General features: G+C 40.4%; 1 protein-coding gene across 1 annotated transcript in view; it reads right to left on the reverse strand.

The window, feature by feature from the left end:
* Window positions 1-5,206: 5,206 nt before the first annotated feature.
* Window positions 5,207-19,567, reverse strand: part of LOC111861269 (protein Wnt-6) — a 92,391-nt gene continuing 78,030 nt past the window's right edge. The window contains exons 3-5 of the mRNA XM_023845703.2: window positions 11,069-11,185; window positions 8,786-8,997; window positions 5,207-6,300 (exon numbers count right to left, since the gene is read on the reverse strand). Coding sequence (XP_023701471.1) covers window positions 5,839-6,300; window positions 8,786-8,997; window positions 11,069-11,185 — 791 coding nt within the window. The 3' untranslated portion in view covers window positions 5,207-5,838. The remainder of the gene's footprint in view (window positions 6,301-8,785; window positions 8,998-11,068; window positions 11,186-19,567) is intronic.

A 19,567-nucleotide genomic window follows, 5' to 3' on the forward strand; every position in this document is an offset into this window, starting at 1 on the left:
CTCATCCATAGCTGTAGCAGGAAGATTATAACAAATTAATTACAGCAGTGAGAACAAAGGTTCGTAGTCAAAGGGTTAAGTACTACGCCATGAAAGCGTATGGGGGAGTCGATGTGTAGATCCACATTTTCTTGGCTTCGGCACTAGTTGGAGGTGAGTGGCCCCTGACGCTTTACTCCCGAAGAAAGAGCCCCAAGCACCCATTCGATAGGAGGTTGGTCGGATCCCAGAGTCGGTCTGGACGACGTGGAGAAGAGAAAATTCTTGACCCTACCTGGACTAGAACTCCGACCAAACAGTCGTCCAGCCCGTAGCCAGTAGCTATACCGACTACGCTATCCCTGCTCATATATATATATATATACTGTATGGTTTACAGGGTATGTAGCGGGCATGGAGAATACGAAAAATGCATACAAAATTTCGGTCGTAAATCCTCAGCTAAAGAGATCACTCGAAGAACCTATACGTATATGAGAGGTTAAAATTTAAATAATAGTTAAGGGAGTAACACACAACGACTGGATTGATTTGAATTAGGATAGTGCCCAGTGTCGGATTCTTATGAACACGGCAATGAACATTCAACTTCTTGACCGTCTGAGAAAGTATCTTCTTTTCAATGAGGATACCGCTCATGCAGTTAGCTATATTCATCGTAAAATAGCTACATATTCCCGGGATTGTAGCGTCTTACTTCGTACAACAAATGTGATGTTTTCTGTGCAGATGTATCTTCGTTTTCTGTGTCCTCATCCTTCTGGTCAGAGCTGAAATAGCTCTCGGATTTACCGAGTACTTGGACTTTGTCCAACGGCCGTTGTTCTAAAAACTATAGAGCACAACGTTTCGGAAACTGTAACTGTTTCCATTCTCAGGTGAGGGGAGAGATACGTATTCTGTTCGGTTCCTTAGAAAGAGCTAATCTCATTCGCTGGACGATGGAGAAAGTCCAAGAAAACCAATAATTCCGAGTGTCATAGAGCATCGTCAGAACCCTTTACAATCTATTGGACATAGCTCATTTTTGTATTTAACTTTCAAATCTGTCTATCATCATCATCATCAGTAATCTGTCAGACGACAGGTCCACAGTCTCTTCCAAAACAATTCCTCCACTTAATGCGATCTAGAGCTTTCTCTTTCAAATGACAGTATCCTCTTCTGTCCCCAAGGTCATCCAGCATCTTCTTACGTCTTCTTCCTCGTCTTCTGGGCACTTCTATCCGCCCCTCTGTCTTTCATTCAATAACTTCTTTTAGAAGGCAGTTTCTGCGTAAAACATGACCGATCCAATTAGCCTTCCGTTTTCTTGTTTCATATAAGATATTCCTCTGCTCACTGACTCTAATTAACACTTCTTCATTTCTCACATAATCGGTCCAACTGATCTTCTCCATCCTTCTCTAACACCACATTTCGAAACTTTCCAGATGTTTCTGATCTACTGCCCTAAGTGTCCATGTTTCAGCCCCATACAGAGCTATGCTCCAAATGTAGCATTTCACTAGTTTCTTCCTCAAATTTAAGTCCAATTTGCTGGTAAAAAGATTCTTCTTCTTGCTAAATGCAGCTTTTGCCATGGCAATCCTGGATTTAATTTCACTAGTGTACCTTCCATCATCTGTTAAATCTGTCTATATAGGACTCTTAATACTTCACTATCAACCTCATGCGACTGGTTTCTTCAAACGTATATCTAGCTGGTAATTCAATCTTTATTGGTGCAAAATGCAAATTTATTGAAGTTAACAAAGGTACTGTGGAGATTATTTGTTAGTACCTATTGGTTTTCTGAGTAAGGACCATTTTCTCTGGATATTAACTGAGTTAATTTCATAATAAATATGTGGTGTGTCCTCTGAAACGTGGAGACAAGACCACTTTATATGTTTTTCAGACAACTTTCGCCTTTTAAATGATTAAGGCTTTATACTACTAGATCAAGCAAGAATTATACTCTCAGTAATGCTTTGCCGATTATTCTAACTTAATGGAGTTGAGTCCTTCTCGAGAAGCCGCCAATTGTACAGCTACTCATGATATTCTTAGCATTTTACGGAACTCGAAGGTTCATTACCGTGTTCACAAGAGCTCTCTACTGATCCCTATGCTGAGCCAGATCAGTCCAATCCATCCATCCTTTCTCTCTAACATCTAAATTAATATTGTCCACACACCAACTTCTTGTTCTTAGTGATCTCTTTCATTCTGGCTCTCACATCAGTATCTTATATGCATTCTTCTCCGAATTCGTGCTACATTCCCTGCCCATTTGCCGAGTTTTCATTAAATAAAAATAAATATATAAACTTACCTCAAAATCAACATTAATTCTAGCAATGTCGATTCTAACGACAGATTATGCCTACAGCGTAAGTCGCGCTTAAGTAAGTAAAGTAAAGGTATCCCTGTAACAGGCCGTGGAGGCCCATAGGTTTGTGACATGTTGAGGTTCCCACATTTTCTAGAAAATCGGCTCATAGATAGCGGCAGACTTGTTAGCCCTACGCGCCCTACCCCCAAGAATATTCCTGGTACTCATTTCCGTTAGAGTCTGAGTCGACCCCAGGGCCATAGTGCGGCTGGAAGGATTAGGTCAATTGAAAAAAATTCAATGACCTCATCGGGACTTTAACCCGCGACCTTCCGGCTTGTAGCATAGTGCCTCAACCTACTGCGCTACTGCGTGACCCCGTTGCACTTATATCATTTAGATGAATGCAGACATCAACTCCGAAACAAGAGCTGCGAATTATATTATCTCCGCATCGCTGCTTCCGCCCAACTGAATGTGTAATGTTGGATATATAGACACTTTAAATGGAAGGAAATAAGAGGCCAGGAACTGAAGGACGTGTAAAATATAAGGCAAATAGAAAATAACTGACATTTAGTTTTCGTTAAATTTTAATAAAATGTACATCAGAAAAGTTACACAAAAATAAAATGTTTTAAAGCTGTCTTAATAAATAAGGCACAAAAACACAGACTTTATATTTTGCATTATTTTACCTTGTGCAGAAACTTGTATTAGCAACAGACAGTTCAACTATATCAAAAGTATAAATTGGAATCGAAGCCATCGCGAAGATGCTGACAAGAGGCCAGTCGAGTTAATCATGTGTTCATTGTTGCTTCTGGGTTCCTGTTAGTTTGTAACGCATGCGATATAAAAGGTCTTGCAGTAATATTTGTTTACAAACGTCTTCGTTAATAATAAAATGAGTGTGTCATCATGCCATGTTGTTTCCAACGTGAGTGAATGGTGAGCAGTCAAGGTCAGGAGAAAGGAACTCACTCTTGTATGAGGAGGAACAGTGTCGAATTCTTCAAGACGGCTGGATGTCACATTTTTAATATTGTTTAAAGACATTTTTTGTCTTAAATTTCCGCTGCTCGTGTCTAATGTATAATATTCTGGTTTTCTTCTAAATAATTCAGCTACAGTGTTCTCCAAATCGCTAGAAAGAGTTAAACAAACAACGGGTTCGAAACCCGAAAGCCAGCTTTGTAGAGTGTGGAATGCGAAATACAACTTTAAAACGTATCACTAACACTCAAGCACGTTACCTATTACAAAAAGAGTGATTAAAAGTCAAAGTTGTCCCTGTGCCTAATTAATTAAGCACTACGCCATGAAGGCGTCGGAGAGTGGATGTATAGATCCCATTTTCTTGACCTCGGCACTAGTTGGAGGTGAGTGGTCAATTTCACGCATCGGCCCCTTTACCCCCTAGGAAAAGCCACCAGTATCCATTGTATAGGAGGTTGGGTGGACCACAGAGCCTGTCTAGGCGGCATGGAGAAGAGAAAATTCTTTCCCCACCGGGACTCGAACTCCGAATCCTCCGTTCTCCAGCCCGTAGCAAATCACTATAACGAGTGAGCTATCCCGGCTCCTAATTACAAAAAGAGTGATTGAATTAGCTTATTTATTTGTTGTTTACTGAACGTTGCCAATAACGTGGTATGATAGGATGACTGAAGAAAGAATTGGAAAGCATTCAGATGGAGGCGGCAATGACGTAATTGTAGGTAGGCCTGCTCTCCTGCCTTCTCGGTATTTGTCGGAGGGACTGAGGAAAATAAAACGATAAACTTTATTTAATAATCGGTTTCCTGGCCAAGATTTGAATCCTGCATGTCTCGAATGCTACTCACTCGAAAATGTCTGGTGAATTATTCGTAGTTTATTGCATATAATTTTTTAAGTAAATTGTTCAGCATTTTGGATTTGAGGTTCTTACAAAAGTGGTTATGAAAAAAATATCTTCTGAGATATAACGCCGTGTAATCAGTTGAAGAATAAGCCAAGCATGAAACCAGCGTGAAAAAAGTAATAATCAGAGCTCCTCTAACCTGAAGTCGGTTAACTTACAGAGGACTACATTGCGTCGTATAAGAGAAGCTAGAACTTTTAACACTCAGTGTACCTGTATGTACATTGGACCTGAAGCAAAGTTGGTAATGTTGTGTTGCAATTTAGGCCTAGTAGGATAAGAAAAGAAGCTTCCTACTTTCAAAGCGTAACAGGGGAACAAATTCAAGCCAATATTTCTATTACCAATAGAAAAATTGTGAATCTGAGTTCTTCAACGAAGGAGGCCCAAGAACACAAGTGACCACCACTCTCCTGTACGGCTTAAGTCCTCAACATGGCAACGCTATTCCTCACACGAGTCACAATCGCGCAACATACGCACATAAAACAACTATTTCTTCAATATCGTTCATAAGAACGTCCTTAGGGAAACAAATGAATGATACTATAGTGTTGTGTGATCCGAGTCCACTTTTGTATCAGTACATACGGGAGACTGTCCTTCATTCCAGCCTCTCTTAGCACGTGGCTGGCTGCTTAGGTTCCAGTCATTCAGCTCTTCGGAAGGCTAAGAGCTAAGCGGGTTACTTGGTGGTTTAGAGCAACCATTCTTGTTCCGTCATAATAAAATAATTGAGTGTTAGGATGTAAGATTTGAGGTTTCCACTATGAAGAAAGCAGTCTTCTGAGATGTGGTACCGTGTAGATGTGGTGTTAACCAACGTTTCGGAGGAAATTATCGCCTCCATCTTCAGGGTAGAAGAAATAATAAGAAATCCTTAAGCGAAGAGACCGTGAGACTGGGTTTGCTTGTACCGGTTCTCACGGTCTCTTCGCTTGCGGATTTCTTATTTTTCCTTCTACCCTGAAGATGGAGGCGATACTTTCCTCCAAAACGTCGGCTAACACCACATCTATACGATGCCACATCTCAGAAGACTGCTTTCTTCGAGTGTTAGGATATTTTCCGTGGTCTTTACGTCACATCCTGCCTAAATCCGCGTCTAAGCAATTCATAAATCTTTAAGAAATACTTTAATGAATTTTGACCATATTAAAAAAATGATTTAATAAGTTAGTAACAAAATAACTTTAGGTTGTGTTGCTACGTCAAAGAAAGATGCAGGTATATTCGTCAAAGAAAATGAACTGCAATGCCGACGTGAATAAGTTCCTTTTCCTCAATACTCATTCGGTACATATAGAGAGTAGAACGATTTTCCGCAAAATAATATTTATTAAACAGAACTTACATTAGAGCATTAACTGCTTAATTTTGTGCTAACATTAAACCTCTGTTATACTCGTAATGCTCGGGATTCAGAAGTTTCCTGTCTTGATTGCCTAATCACCCTGTCTTCAGCAAAGCATGAGAAGCGTTAACAGCCACAAGGCCAATTTCTCTCGGTTCCTACGATTCATTCTGAAAATATAGACCTCCGGCACTGTGGGTTCTTTCGAAATTATACATACCGTTGTGCAATAAGAAACAGTGCCTACTGCAGCCTCCACTACTAGCGACAAGTGTTGATTGCCGTCTTGAAACTGCAAGTGTCACATGTTACCTCGCAGCACCATTTAAAGCGACATCTACAGTTCGTCTTCTGGCGGACCTGACGTGTATCGTAACCACGGCCACAGCACAACAGCTCACATCCTTCCACACCAGGGGAAGTCGCATTGCACTGGCGTCCTTGCGTCCCCAGGGAACCTGTTTTTCGATTCGGTTTGCAAAAATCGGGAGAGTCTTCGGAGTAGACGAGGTCACCGCGGTCTGGAGGCTTTATGGTGTCGCCTTCGGGTATGAAACTGCGGCCGTCGTTGCTCGGGATAACTTTAGCTGCACCGTCGAACCGCTCCTTGAGCCGGTTACCTACGTCACGGAAAGGAGGCATCTTGCGCCAGCAAGTGCGCATTGCGCAGGATCCGGAGAGGCCATGGCACTTGCAGTCCGTCCTCATGAAATTCTTCACTGCCTGTAACAGCAAGAACTGAATTTGTAATGTACTGAACAAGACGGCAGATGTTTTGGGGGCACGGGGTGGGAGGGAGTCATGTCTTCTGAACTCAAGAAAGCGTTTCGGATGGGGAATAACTGCAAACCAGGAAACATATATGAAATATTATGTTGGAATATTTTACAATCAATCATGGAACGAAGAGCATTTAACGGTAGCATATAAATTCAGTAGTTTTCAGAAGCTGAGAAAGCTACAGCCTTGGAAGCCGTTACCGGGCGACAACCGGTGAAGATACAGCAGAACAGAAAAATTAGTGCGTGCTGCAAGTGAATTGTAGAGAGTGTGAATTACAAATAACGCTGTAGTTAGTTGTAGTTGTGTGTGCAATAAATTTGATTACAAATCCAAACCCCGTCTATAGTCACACTCAGTCACTTGACGATATAGTCCCCGTTTATTCTGTCATTGGGAAAATCAAGAACTGATTTGTCAGTAGGCCCAAGTGTGTGAAATTCTTCCTCTAACTTCATCTCACTACTTCCCCCTATATTCGACTTTGAATATTCATTATCTGGTGCATTCTGCAAAAATTTTAAACTTTCTTTTTTCGTTTAAGAGCAGAGAAGAAAAGAAGTTTGTGGGCATCCGGGTAAAATGGCTTATACTCAATGATGTCACCAAGCGGTTTCGAAACCGGTTAGGTAGAACCTGTTGTTAAAATTCAGTAAACCACAGAACCAGTTAAGAATTTTTCAAACTCTGGAGGTGAACTGTAATGTAGAATTCAGGTCAAGGGCATGGCAAATTCGGACTCTGGCAGTCCCATCCAGGAACTCGGCCCAATGTTTTTTTTTATTGCTAGTGGGGTGGAACTAAGTCCCTTGTACTGAGGCCACTTCTGGCCTATTGTACCAGCCCCAGATGATAGGTGAAGGTGATTGTTGAGCAAGTGGTGGAATGAAGATTAGCAGGGGAAACCGAAGTACTCGGAGAAATCCTGCCCAAGCGCCACTTTATCCACCACAAATCCCACTTGACCAGACTCGGGATCGAACCCGGGCCGTCGCGGTGGGAAGCCAGCGACTAACCGCTTGAGCTATGGCGCTGCTCGGCCCAACGTTACTTGCCTAAGTGGATAAAGTATGGAATGCAACTACATCTCTTTCTTTTACAGCCGCAAGGAGATCTGGAGAACTTTGAAATAAACTTATAAAGGTTAGGACAGTCTGTATTATCATTGCTCTGCTCATGTTTTGGTGACAGGGAGTCTATACAGTAAAATTACATTTAATAATACTTCGAAGAAATTTTCAGTCACCTACTGACCCATATTATTTTAGTATAAAGAGGGGTACAAACTATTTAAAATTGTAAACAGAAAATTAATCAGCAAACATATCATCACCTATTACATTTTGCTGTAAGAACACATATACGTATAGTCGTCTTCAGGACTATACCTATGGCGTAGATAAATTTACTACAGAACATGAAAAAGGCTTAGACTTAAATTGACTCTGTCATTGTTGTTTCCGGGGGCACGCAGTAACGTAGTTTGTTGAGGCACTACGCTACAAGTCGGAATGTCGCGGGTTAAAGTCCCGATGAGGTCATTGGATTTGTATCAATTGACCTAATCCTTCCGGCCGCACTATGACCCTGGGGCCGACTCAGCCTCTAACAGAAATGAGTACCAGGAATTAATTAAATAATTCTCCTGGGGAGTAAAGCGCGGCCGACGCGTAAGGCTGACAACCTTACCATACCTCAACGTCTCACAACCCTATGGGCCTTCACGGCCTGTTACAGGGACAGCTTTACTTTTTTTACTTTTATTTTTTTACATTGTTGTTTCCGAACTTCATGGCTTGAACAGTGTTTTTGTAAGCATTTCATATTTCGATTCTTAGCCTACTTTCTTAAAGTAGGCTTATGTGATCTGCATTCTGTCTGTGTGTCTGTGTATCACCCCTTATTAACTTTAGAATGCCTACATCAATCTTTATGAAAACATATAATGACAACTGAGCCAATATCAGCGGCGTAGATCATAAGCCCCTCCCATCAGTCTGTGTGTCTGTATGTGTGTTCTTCCTATGGTTGCAGGGCAACAGCTCGCTTAAATGTGCCCCTCCATTCGGTAGTAGGCAACCGCTCCATAAACACGTTCCCGTTGCAACCAGTACACGAAACAATAGAATAATTTTGGAAGCGCCATTTTCTATGGAGTCAGTGTCCTACCGAAGGAGAGTCTGTAGGTCTGTCTGTACATTCCCTTATCGTTGCTAGGTAACAACTCGTTAAAGATGTTCTCGCGGAAACGAAGAATTGTTGGAACTTCGCTTTCTATTCAGCCCCTGTCATATCAAAGGAAAGTAGTGGTTTAATTATTCTAGAACTTAAATTAGATTATCTTATAAAACTTTGACCATATAGATATTTTTACCGTTCTTAGGCCAAATACTAGAAATAGTTTCAAACTTTCCCGAAAAAAACTCACCAGGCGTCCAGCATTGTTATTGTGGAGTTTCACGAGCGTTTTTATGTCGCTTCTACGACGATACGGGGCGTCCATGAAGTCCTTTGATTTCCGATAACCAAAGTTCACGTTGTCGCCGCAACCGCCCCAGACCCAGTCTCCGTCCACTGCGGACGCTGCAGCTGTACCAGTGGCTGCGCTGTGGTCAGAGAAGGGACTCAACCGACTCCTGCCTGCAACATACCACATCCGGGGCGCACTCTGAGCACAGCCTCTAGCTACTGGATTTGCGGCGACAGCACAATTAAATGTTCTTCACTCACTCACATCACTACACCGTACTTGGGGCGCTGCACGTGATAAACTCTCTAGTTTTGTGGGATCCATATTTTGAAGGTCTTCAGAAATACTATGCCAGATCAGGACTGGATCTATGTGGATAAAGATTATGTCCAGCGGCGGGATCTAGCGAAACTTGTAATGAACCTTCGATCTTAAGAAATGTTATGGAACTTCATGTGTAACTAAACCGCCCTTAGAATCTGAAGACTGACTCTAGTGCACAGATTTCTTTAGTTATGAAATCCAAAGCGTGTCCTGTTCACTTAATCTTGGCATCCTGACCTGCAGCAATTCGATTCTAAACTTCCTGCACTTATTATTCAACATGTGCGTAGAAGTACAAATTTTAGACAAACACAACTTTAATTGTAATATATTTAGAAGGCAAATGAGAGGTTACATATTTCGGTGATTTTGAATCATCATTGTCAGGCCTTCATATTTTAAATGTGATGGGGAATTTGAATACGTGTTTTTTGTAAATATATTATGCATACTCATGCGGTAGTGTAGTTGATTGAGGCACTTTGCTACAAGCCGGAAGGTCGCAGGATCGAATCACGATGAGGAGGATTTTTTTTTCAATTTACCTAATCCGTCCAGCCGTAACATAGTCCCGGGGTTGACTCAGCCTCTAACACAAATGAGTACTGTTACAGGCTGAGTCGACTCCAGGGCCATAGTGCGGCTGGAAGGATTAGGTCAATTGAAAAAATCCAATAACCTCATCGGCCTTCCGGCTTGTATAATATCGCCTCAGCCAACTACTTATGAGGGAGTATAAATGTCATATACAGAGGGTTCTAAATTATTGTCGGGGTTTTCTGTGGCCTATAATCTAAAACCCCGACAATAATTTAGAATCATTCAGTACGATTAACTGTTTAAAGATTACGTATTGGGAGAGGTGCTGGGTTTCTATGAAAGAAACTCCTTAGAGATGTTTAGGAAATGAAAGTATAAGTACTTAATTTATACCGCCGTAAGGAGAGCTAAGCCGGTCACGGTAGCCGAGCGGTCTAAGGCATGCATTGTCTTCGCTCGCTCGGAAGCCGGGATCGTGGGTTCGAATCCCACTCAGGGCATGGATGTTTGTGTGCGTTTTTCTGTGTTTGTCTACAGGTAGAGGCCTTGCGACGAGCTGATCACTCGCCCAAGGAGTCCTACCGAATGTGTAAGATCTAGAAAAACCGAAGTGAACGAAGTTCATGGAGGTAGGCCTAGGCCCACTGGGGCTGTAGTGCCAAGGAAAAAAAAAAAAAAGGAGAGCTAAACTACGTCAGTTGTGATGTGTTGTATTGTTAATGTCCCTGTTTTGCTTGTCCCATTTATGTCATCTACTACTGGCCTACTGAGATTTTCATAAAATCCTTAATTCCCTATTCTGCCTTCAAATTTTTGCCCTCATTCGCCCTGAATCGTCTGTCAGAATTTTGAACCACTCATGCGCAGAAGTCACAAGCGAATCAGCCTGCAATTTACGTAAAAGATTTCCCACCTAATTACTTCCATGGGAGTAGGATCCTTGAGAAGCAAATATGCGTTGATCTGACAAAGAAAGGCATCACATTTCATGGAAACCAATGATTTATTACTATGAACACGAGAGTTATCCTAGTCCTTATTTTTGAGGGGGATGATTCCGGTCCAAAACTTCTTGACTTATTTTCTATAACACGATTTTCGTGTTATATTCCAATATAACCCTAGGTTATCTTACTAAATATATATATTTATCGTCTGTCCATGCGTGCTGCATACCCCAACCATCTCATCTTTCATTTGATCACCTTAAGAAGCCTGAAGAACAAAGATCCAAATGCTTATGAGGTGCAGTCATGAATCTTGCTGCTGACAATACACTGTGTCTGCGAAAGGACACCTCTAACAACTCATACATGTGACTTACGCTGAAGGTGATACAATACGTTTTGTGTGTGCCATGAATCCAACATGTCGTACCTTTAGTAGACTTTTCACAGCTGCACTCTATCAAATCTCCCATCGTGCAAGCTCGGGTCACAGCAAACGTGACACCTGCTGCCGTGATTGCGTTCACGAAGCCGGTCTCTCGGGTGTCTGTAACAAACAATCAAACGAGCATTTCATTAAAGCAAATAAAAGCCGTAAGATATCTCAAATACATGTTTGCTGCAAAATCTCGTTGTGTGACATGAGATAAAATTTATAATTACTCTAGTAGATTCAACATTCGATAGACTAATTTTGACTGATTTGTGGTTAGTTTAACGTTGCTTCTTCAATTTTCTAACTTGTATATCAACCAGCGGAAGGTACACTTATCAATGATGAATTGTAACTGATGTGGAAGGTCGTAAATTTATATAATTTGAAGCACTCATAGCAGTGGCTGGGATATAAAGCTGTGTGGGCCGAGAGTCACAGGATATTCCGGAGAAACATATCGCCTCCATCTTCAGGGTCAAGAAGAAAATCGATCAAGAAACCAGGCTGAAACAGGCTTCGCTTCCTGCCTGCTTCATGCTGATTTCTTCTTTGGCTTATTTGTTATTCTGAAGACGGAGGCGATATGTTCCTCCGAAATGTCGGTTGAATTTCACTTAGCTATACGGAGTTATATCGCAAAAGACAGAACTCTTCTCTCATAATTTGTTTGACGGGAATATTATCCCTGAATTTGACTGGAATATAATGGAAGGTAATTGAATTTCCGATGTAAATATCAAATAATAAATCAAAGAATTTGCTGGATAAGACTGCAAGGATTAGATCGATTATGAAGGAAATGTTTTCCCGATTGAAAATTTTTGCACAAATTACATAATTTCTATCAGTCGGAATAATAAAGCAAAATCATGCTTACAAACAACACAACATGAGTGCGAAAGAGGAAGATTCCTGTGGGATTCTGTAGCAGAAAAGAAAGGCCAAAAGTTTCCTCGTGTTTCAAAATTCAAATAAAGGAAGAACTGATACCTAGAGAGCAAAAATATCTTCCATAAGATGAAAGTAATTTAATTATTTGAACTGCCCAGTGCCTTTCGTGAGAAAGTGAGTTCTGAGGCTAGGGATGTTAGCAAGTTTTGCGCTATTTCCGAATTGTAGCCTTGCTTGTAGCCATGCTTCAACTTGCATGTTCATGTCACTCACGTTGCGTTCGGCTGCGCTTTCGCTTCTCCCTTCCTCACATAAATACTGAGAGTTATTATTATGGTCGTGGGAAAAAAATAGTTCTGGAGGCCTCGATGCATTTTCCGCACCCCCACCAATACGAATTATGATTATAATAATGTGCTTCTAACGTACTGTATATTACATATTCAGTATAGTTAAAGCATGTATGGTGTAGCATGTAAATTCGTTGCTAAGTAATGACTTTATAAACAACGTCCGTTCTTAGGCAACATATTCCTAACAAGCAACAATTGAACAGCAACAGAGAAACGATGTTCTCAATGCGATTCCTGCTGCAAGGTTATAAGCGGGAAAAGTCTAGAATTTAGTCAGTAATGAGACATTTGCCAGCAGGTAAAGACGTAAGCAGAGGACATTGTTAGGATCCGTTACCAGAAAACGGCTAGTGGAAACAAACTGAGAAGGCTTAATATGTGTTGTTCTCCTTGTAGTAATTCATAATTTGGGTCCTGCGTTGGTATAAGCCTTTCATATTGCTATCAGTGTCTCTCGTTTTTGTTTCTCTGCTACTAGTGTACACAAAGAAACGAAGTTCGCTTTGAGTACTTCGGTACTTTTCAGGAAACAATGTGTAAAATATAGAGTCATATTATATTTATTGTTAAATGTCGTGTTAGGAGAAGCTGTTCGCTGGATGATGGCAAAATGCAGGGTAGTAACTTTGCTGTTGACCTATGTAGTTTCAAGTATGAAATATGCGATATGTCAGTGGAAACGGGAGCTGGCTTGGGTGAATGGACGAGCGCTCAGCATTCTGCTGGAGTTGCTAAGCAACCGTAATGACTCTCCTGAACCGACGGCATTCCTGTTTCCTAATGGTTTCACTAATTCGGCTGTAGAGCTGATACTTCTCCTGTAACCATTCTAGTATTCTTCTCTTTTTCCAAAGAGAACAACCCGAATTTCATTTTCTTCAACACGTAAGTCAGATGGATTGCTTCGAAATAAGATTATCACATCTTATAAAATGTTTTCACAGAATTTTGCGACCTATTTTATGAAGATTTGTTTAAGGTAAATTAGTTCTCCAAATAGATGTCAGCTTGAATGCTTTTAATGACACCGTGTCAAGTACAGAGGTTACTGAGTGCCAAATTACATGAAAGGCTGACCATGTTCAGTGAACTTTTTGTCATTCGACATATGACTAAAATTTGTGTGAGAAGCTAGTCTTTCTTGCTCTTGAATGGGGATATTTATAATTGATAGAGACCCAGAAATATTAACAACAACGCTTTATATATTTCTTTTTATAATGATTCTTCCAGCCCATTCATGGCCCAGGCCTCTTATTCTGTTCCGTAATAATATTTTTTTTTTACAGACGGTAGGACTCCTTGGGCGAGTGATCAGCCCGTCGCAAGGCCGCTATCTAAACACAGAACAACACAAAAACAGAATAAACGCGAGCACGCGCGCTTCCATGTCTTGAGTGGGATTCGAACCCACGATCCAAGCGTTCGAGCGAGCGAAGACAGTTAATGCATTAGAAGGCGCGGCCTCTGTCACCAGCTACAACGCTTTATACACATAAAAAATCATAAGAGCATCGACAATTAAATATGCTTTACTCGTATAGCAAATATCTTGTGGGCTTCACTCAAATATCTCATACCTAGATTTAGATAACTAATAAATTAATCAGTCAACCAGCTATCTACAGCTTGGAAGTAGTGTCTTCTTAAGAAGCTAATCACAAAATATCCTGGGTTTCATGGAACCCGATGCTGAACATCATGTTGGCAGGAGCCGGCCGATGGATTTTATTCTCATCCACATGAATCCAGTTCACTTTCTTAAACCTCGTTTTTAGGGCCTTTTTTTAATACTAATTTCTCTTCTACGCCTATGTCTCTTAAATGTTGCCATAAATCGTCCATTCCTGCCTACAATATGTGAGAAATGACACATTTTCAAGTCTCTAGTACGATTTATATTCTACCTATACTCTTTCCATTGCTGGAAAACCTGACTGAAATAATTTTTCTTAGCTCGTTCAACTGTCAGTTTTTAATGCTCCACTAAAATCAAAATAATCAAAGCTCTGTATTTGTAACAGGTGAGAGTACACCGTTAATCTTGTACAGCAGAAATCTCGTAAAGAAAAATGTTTAACAGTTTCTTTCCTATATCAAAATAAACACATCTTTTCTCCATTACAACTGTTGATTGGCGAGATGACTTTGAAGAAATTTGTGTCGATCTTTTGGGAAGAAATTTATATAATAAGGAACTACATTATTTTTCCGTCTACAAATTATTTGTAGGTTGAACAAATCAAGGAAAATGAGATGGGTAAAGAATTCAGCACACTTGAGAATTATGTGAAATACGTACAAGAAATTATTCGAAACAAATCAAATTATTCGAAAGACTTGACGAAAAAAAAATTACTTACGAGACCGGAGAATAGGAGAAGCATAATATTGCGACAAATCTGCATTGTCCATTGCGTGATAATGACTCAATATATGTTTCCGCGGAAACAGATAGGCAAAAAATAATTGGCGATACATGCAGTGTTTTCCATGCGGTCAGTGCTGAATTTATATAACAAGATCACCAGCCTAGTCGACAGAGTGTAATGAGTTGAGAATCGACAGTTCAGTGAAGCAGTTACAAGTCAGTCACCAGCGAGGACAAGGAACTACTGAGCAAGGAAGCTGTAAAAGGAATTCGCCTTTGTCGAAGGCCGCTATCAAGTAACGGATGCATGACGGCATAGCAAACTCAGAAGACTTAGCATGTTGTAGTGTGTTGTAAAGTGTTTTTTTCAGTCGAACACCGGTCACTGTAAGGAACAAAGCACACAATATAAGACATAGGTTATATTTAAATTTAAATCACTTAAGGGTTCCTTGTACAAGTAAAGCAGTACACATTAAAGTAAATTATCCCTCTGATTTAATTAATTAATTAAACGCCATGGCATGAAGACGTATGTAGGAGTGGAGGTACAGCTCCTCATTCTTTATCTCGGCACTAGACCTACTCTTGAGTGCCCAGCTTCCCGCACTAACTGCGGGTTAGGTCGTGAGACAGAAAAATATGGTCATAAGTCCCACACAGCCGAAAGCTCAGAATGAATGTACTGGCGAAGACCAGCAGCAAACTACCAGACCAGACCAGACTAGTACTGGTAGTTTTATTCCCGGCGAAAGAGACCCCTCTCTCAACTCTTTAGGAGTGTGAGTGGGCCTTAAAGTCGATATGGACGCTGTGGAGAAGAGAAAATGTTCTTGCCCATGCAGATAATTGAAATCCTGCCGTCCAGCCAGTAGCGCATCACTATACTGACTGAGCTACCCCGATTCACTTTGCAGTGAAGATTTCTATTGTCAGTTACCTAGCAACGGGTCTCTACGTGTTACAGTACAATAAACTCAGATCAAGAACTTAGATGAAGTTAAGATCCTAAAAAAAACAACTAATTTTTAAATTGCGCATTGCCATAAATCCCATCTGCGAACAGGACTTAGTTACATGTATTTTTTCCCCTTGGCACGACAGCCCCAGTGGGCCTAGGCCTACTTCCATGAACTTTCCTGTTCACTTCGGTTTTTCTAGATCTTACACATTCCGTGGGACTCCTTGGGCGGGTGATCAGCTCGTCGCAAGGCCTCTACCTGTACACAAACACAGAAAAACGCACACACAGAAATTAACATCCATGCCCTGATTGGGATTCGAACCCACGAACCCGGCTTCCAAGCGAGCGAAGACAGTACATGCCTTAGACCGCTCGGCTACCGTGACCGGCCAATTACATGTATATCCTATAAAAATAATAATTTGCAAGGATCTCTTCCACAGTAGGGTAGCATTTTAAATGCACATAAAAGGATTGTTAAATGACTTAACCCCCATTCATTAGTGACTTGCTGAGGTTCAATCTAAGTCAAGATGAAGACAGGTATTTTTATCTTCAGCACAGCTTCTTCGTCCGAACAGACGCAGTTTGGTTTCTTGTTGACCTTTGCACGCTGGGGCTTTACGATGTACGAACGTACATAATGTTCTCCCCTGCAGATACTTGGGATAACTCAACAAAAACTATAAACAATTTCATTCAAAACACGAAATTGTTTAAAACCCAGAATCACGTGGACGAAAGTCACGTGACCTCTATTCAGAAATGCGCTGTGTGTTTCCAGGCAATTCCTGCGTATGAAAATAATGTGAGCAATTCTTCACACAATGAGCGCGGCCAAGCTTAACGCATATTACCCTATTTGGCGTTAACTGTGTAGATGTTTGGATTATTTAAAGATTTAATTTCATCTTCGAAGTTTATACATAGCGTCAAACGTGACGAAAGGTAATCATAATCAATGATCAAGATAAGATTATGGAAGCTGTTACGTCTCATTTGAAAGTTTTAACCAGTCATTAACCAGGAGTCCAAAGAAAACCAGGAAAGATCTTGGTCGGGATAGAACATAACCTGGTCTGGAAATTGATCAGATACCCCCAAAATAAAGAATATCTAGCAAACGCTACACCAAACTGCACGGGCATCATGATCGAGGCTCAGTGCCAAGCAACTTCATTTTCTAGTTCAAAGCAAGAACTGTGGAGCCAGCGAAATGGTCGTTGCTAGCGAACGGCCCTGAAACAACATTCGTTTCTTGGCAACGTCTCGGTAAACACTTTCCCGCGGCATCTGATACGCTTGTAACAGTAGAGGTATTTTTGGAAAATGTGTTTTCTACTACTGTTCGTGCAAAGGGGTTGTAAGGAAGGTAATAGGGGTAACCGAGTCAGTTCTGTACAGGAGTCTGTGAAGAAAAGGGACAGCTGGAATGGAGCAGTGATTCAGCGACAACTTAAGCGCGAAAGCCGAAAAATCTTCACTGTTAGAAACCGTTAACAGAGGACGGCTGGTGAAGACACAGCAAGCTGGAGGAAACTTAGTGTCTGCAACAACGATTTGTGAATTGTGGAGTTTAGCGGTGGCGCTGTAATTGCTTGTAGCTCTGAGTCGTGTGTATAAGTGGTCAATAAATCAAATTTCCAAACCTAAACGCCGTCTATAGTCACTAATAAACGTGACAGTATGAAATAGTGTGACTTAACATAAATACTTTCCCAAAAATCTGTTTCTGTTTAGAGTCTAAAGTATGTTTTATTGATATTCCACTCCTCTGTACATCGTCTACCTATTGTCAGCGTCATGAAATAATTATTATTATTACTATTATTATTTTATTGCAATTGGTTATTCTCCCGGTGGCAGTAGATCTTACAGTGTTATAGACTAGGAAAGACTCTAACATAAAGGGAACAATACAAAACAAAGTACCTACAATAGTCCACAAACGCAAGAGACATCAGCCAATGAAAGTATGGCAGTTGTTCCCAATATTTTGTTATCCGTGGATAGACAACAGGCATGGAATATTATCTGTTATACAAGCCTCTCATTCTCGAAATGTGTCACTTTTGTGGAAATTGTGTTTTATTCTTCTTCCTTCTCCTCCTCTTGCTATAGTTTATCCGTTAATTGAACTCTGTTTTGCAACAGGTTCTTTGGAATGTCTGCAAAACTTCTTATCTTAAACTTGGAAATGTTCACATAGTTTCTTCCGTTTTTATTTAGATGTTCTGCCCCTTTGTTGGATACAATCTAGGCCTTGAGGCGAATAATTAAAGTTACGACATAGAGCAAATAAGCAAATCTTAAAATGCCAAAATACAATTATAAATTCATCCATCGTTCCCCGCCACTGAGAAATAAATTTAAAAATATCAAGAAATCTGCTCAGTTGCTCTTACAACGTGCCTGATAAATGGTAATATTAATCTTGAAGATAATACATCTATATCGGGCTCAATCAGCAATCATTACCGCCGACGTCAAAGAACACATTTCCAAAGAAGAAATTTCAGTAACGGATAAACATAACCTAGGAATGAAATAAATACATTTAAACGTTTGTAAATAAAAAGTGTCAAATATAAATCCATTATGAAGAAAGCAGTCTTCTGGGATGTGGTACCGTGTAGATGTGGTGTTAACCGACGTTTCGGAAGAACGTATCGCCTCCATCGCACTGCTTGTAACGGTTCTCACGGTCTCTTCGCTTGCGGATTTCATATTTTTCCTTCTACCCTGAAGATTGAGGCAATACGTTCCTCCGAAACGTCGGTTAAGACCACATCTACATGGTGCCACATTCCAGAAGACTGCTTTCTTCATAGTCATCGCCGTGAAAACCTCAAATCTTACATAAATCCATTATGTTATTTGTATATTTAATTTCTTTATAGAAATTCTTGGTAGGTAGTTACAGTTATACTCATGTGAAAAATGTATCGTATATAGGATGAAAATTATTGAAAATCAGTTTTATTAACATTCTTCTTTGTTTTATGTAAATTATATATTTTATATTCCTGCTGGAAAGTAACCTTAACACAACTCAGTACAGCAAATTTTAGCGTGAGATAGACGGACACCAACTTTGTACAACTTTTACATATAAGAAAGTAGGAAACAGAATTTTCAGAGATTCCTTGGTAACAACCATGTTTACGAAATAGTCGATACATCTTTGAAATCTGTAATGTATATCCCTTAACATTAATTTCACATCTTTTGAATAAAGAATTTGAAATTTTCTGTTGGCTTCGAGAGCGACCAGACCCTGATAAAAACTATTTGCCATTAGCTGTTACTCAAATATGCTGGTGATTAATTAGTTTTTGGACTTTGTCCATTGCCTGGTATTCTAAAGATCAACAGAGTAGGTGCGTTCCACCCTCTCACCTGAGGACGGAAACAGATCAAGTTTCTGAAACACTGCGTTCCTTAGAAGACCAGACGATGGACAAAGTCAAAGAGACCTGTAATCCCGAGTGTTATACACCATCGTCAGAGCCCTTTAGAGGCACATTCTCTTTTTATTTGCGAGAAAGGATATTTGCTGAAGAGTAGTATCTTCTGGGATGGGATAGCCCTGTAGAACATCGATGCTTCTGAGGAATGTACTGCTTCCATGTTCAGAATTAAAGGCAAACAATATTATATTTAAGCATCCTGTTGCACTCTACACGATAAATGATACAAACTCCGTCCTAAGTGCAAACAATATACATTTATATGTCTTTGATCTTGTTCTTTCTACACTACATGTTTCGGCCTCTATCGGCCATCATCAGGTGTATACTCTTAACGTTGCTGCCACACTGAACCCAGTCTAAAACTTAACATTTAAAAACACAATGTCACGTTCTTCGTATTATCAACATCTACATCGTTGATATGTGTCTGGTATGTAGATT

The sequence above is a fragment of the Cryptotermes secundus genome, unplaced genomic scaffold (genome assembly GCF_002891405.2).
Source record: "Cryptotermes secundus unplaced genomic scaffold, Csec_1.0 scaffold68, whole genome shotgun sequence".
Taxonomy (NCBI): domain Eukaryota; kingdom Metazoa; phylum Arthropoda; class Insecta; order Blattodea; family Kalotermitidae; genus Cryptotermes; species Cryptotermes secundus.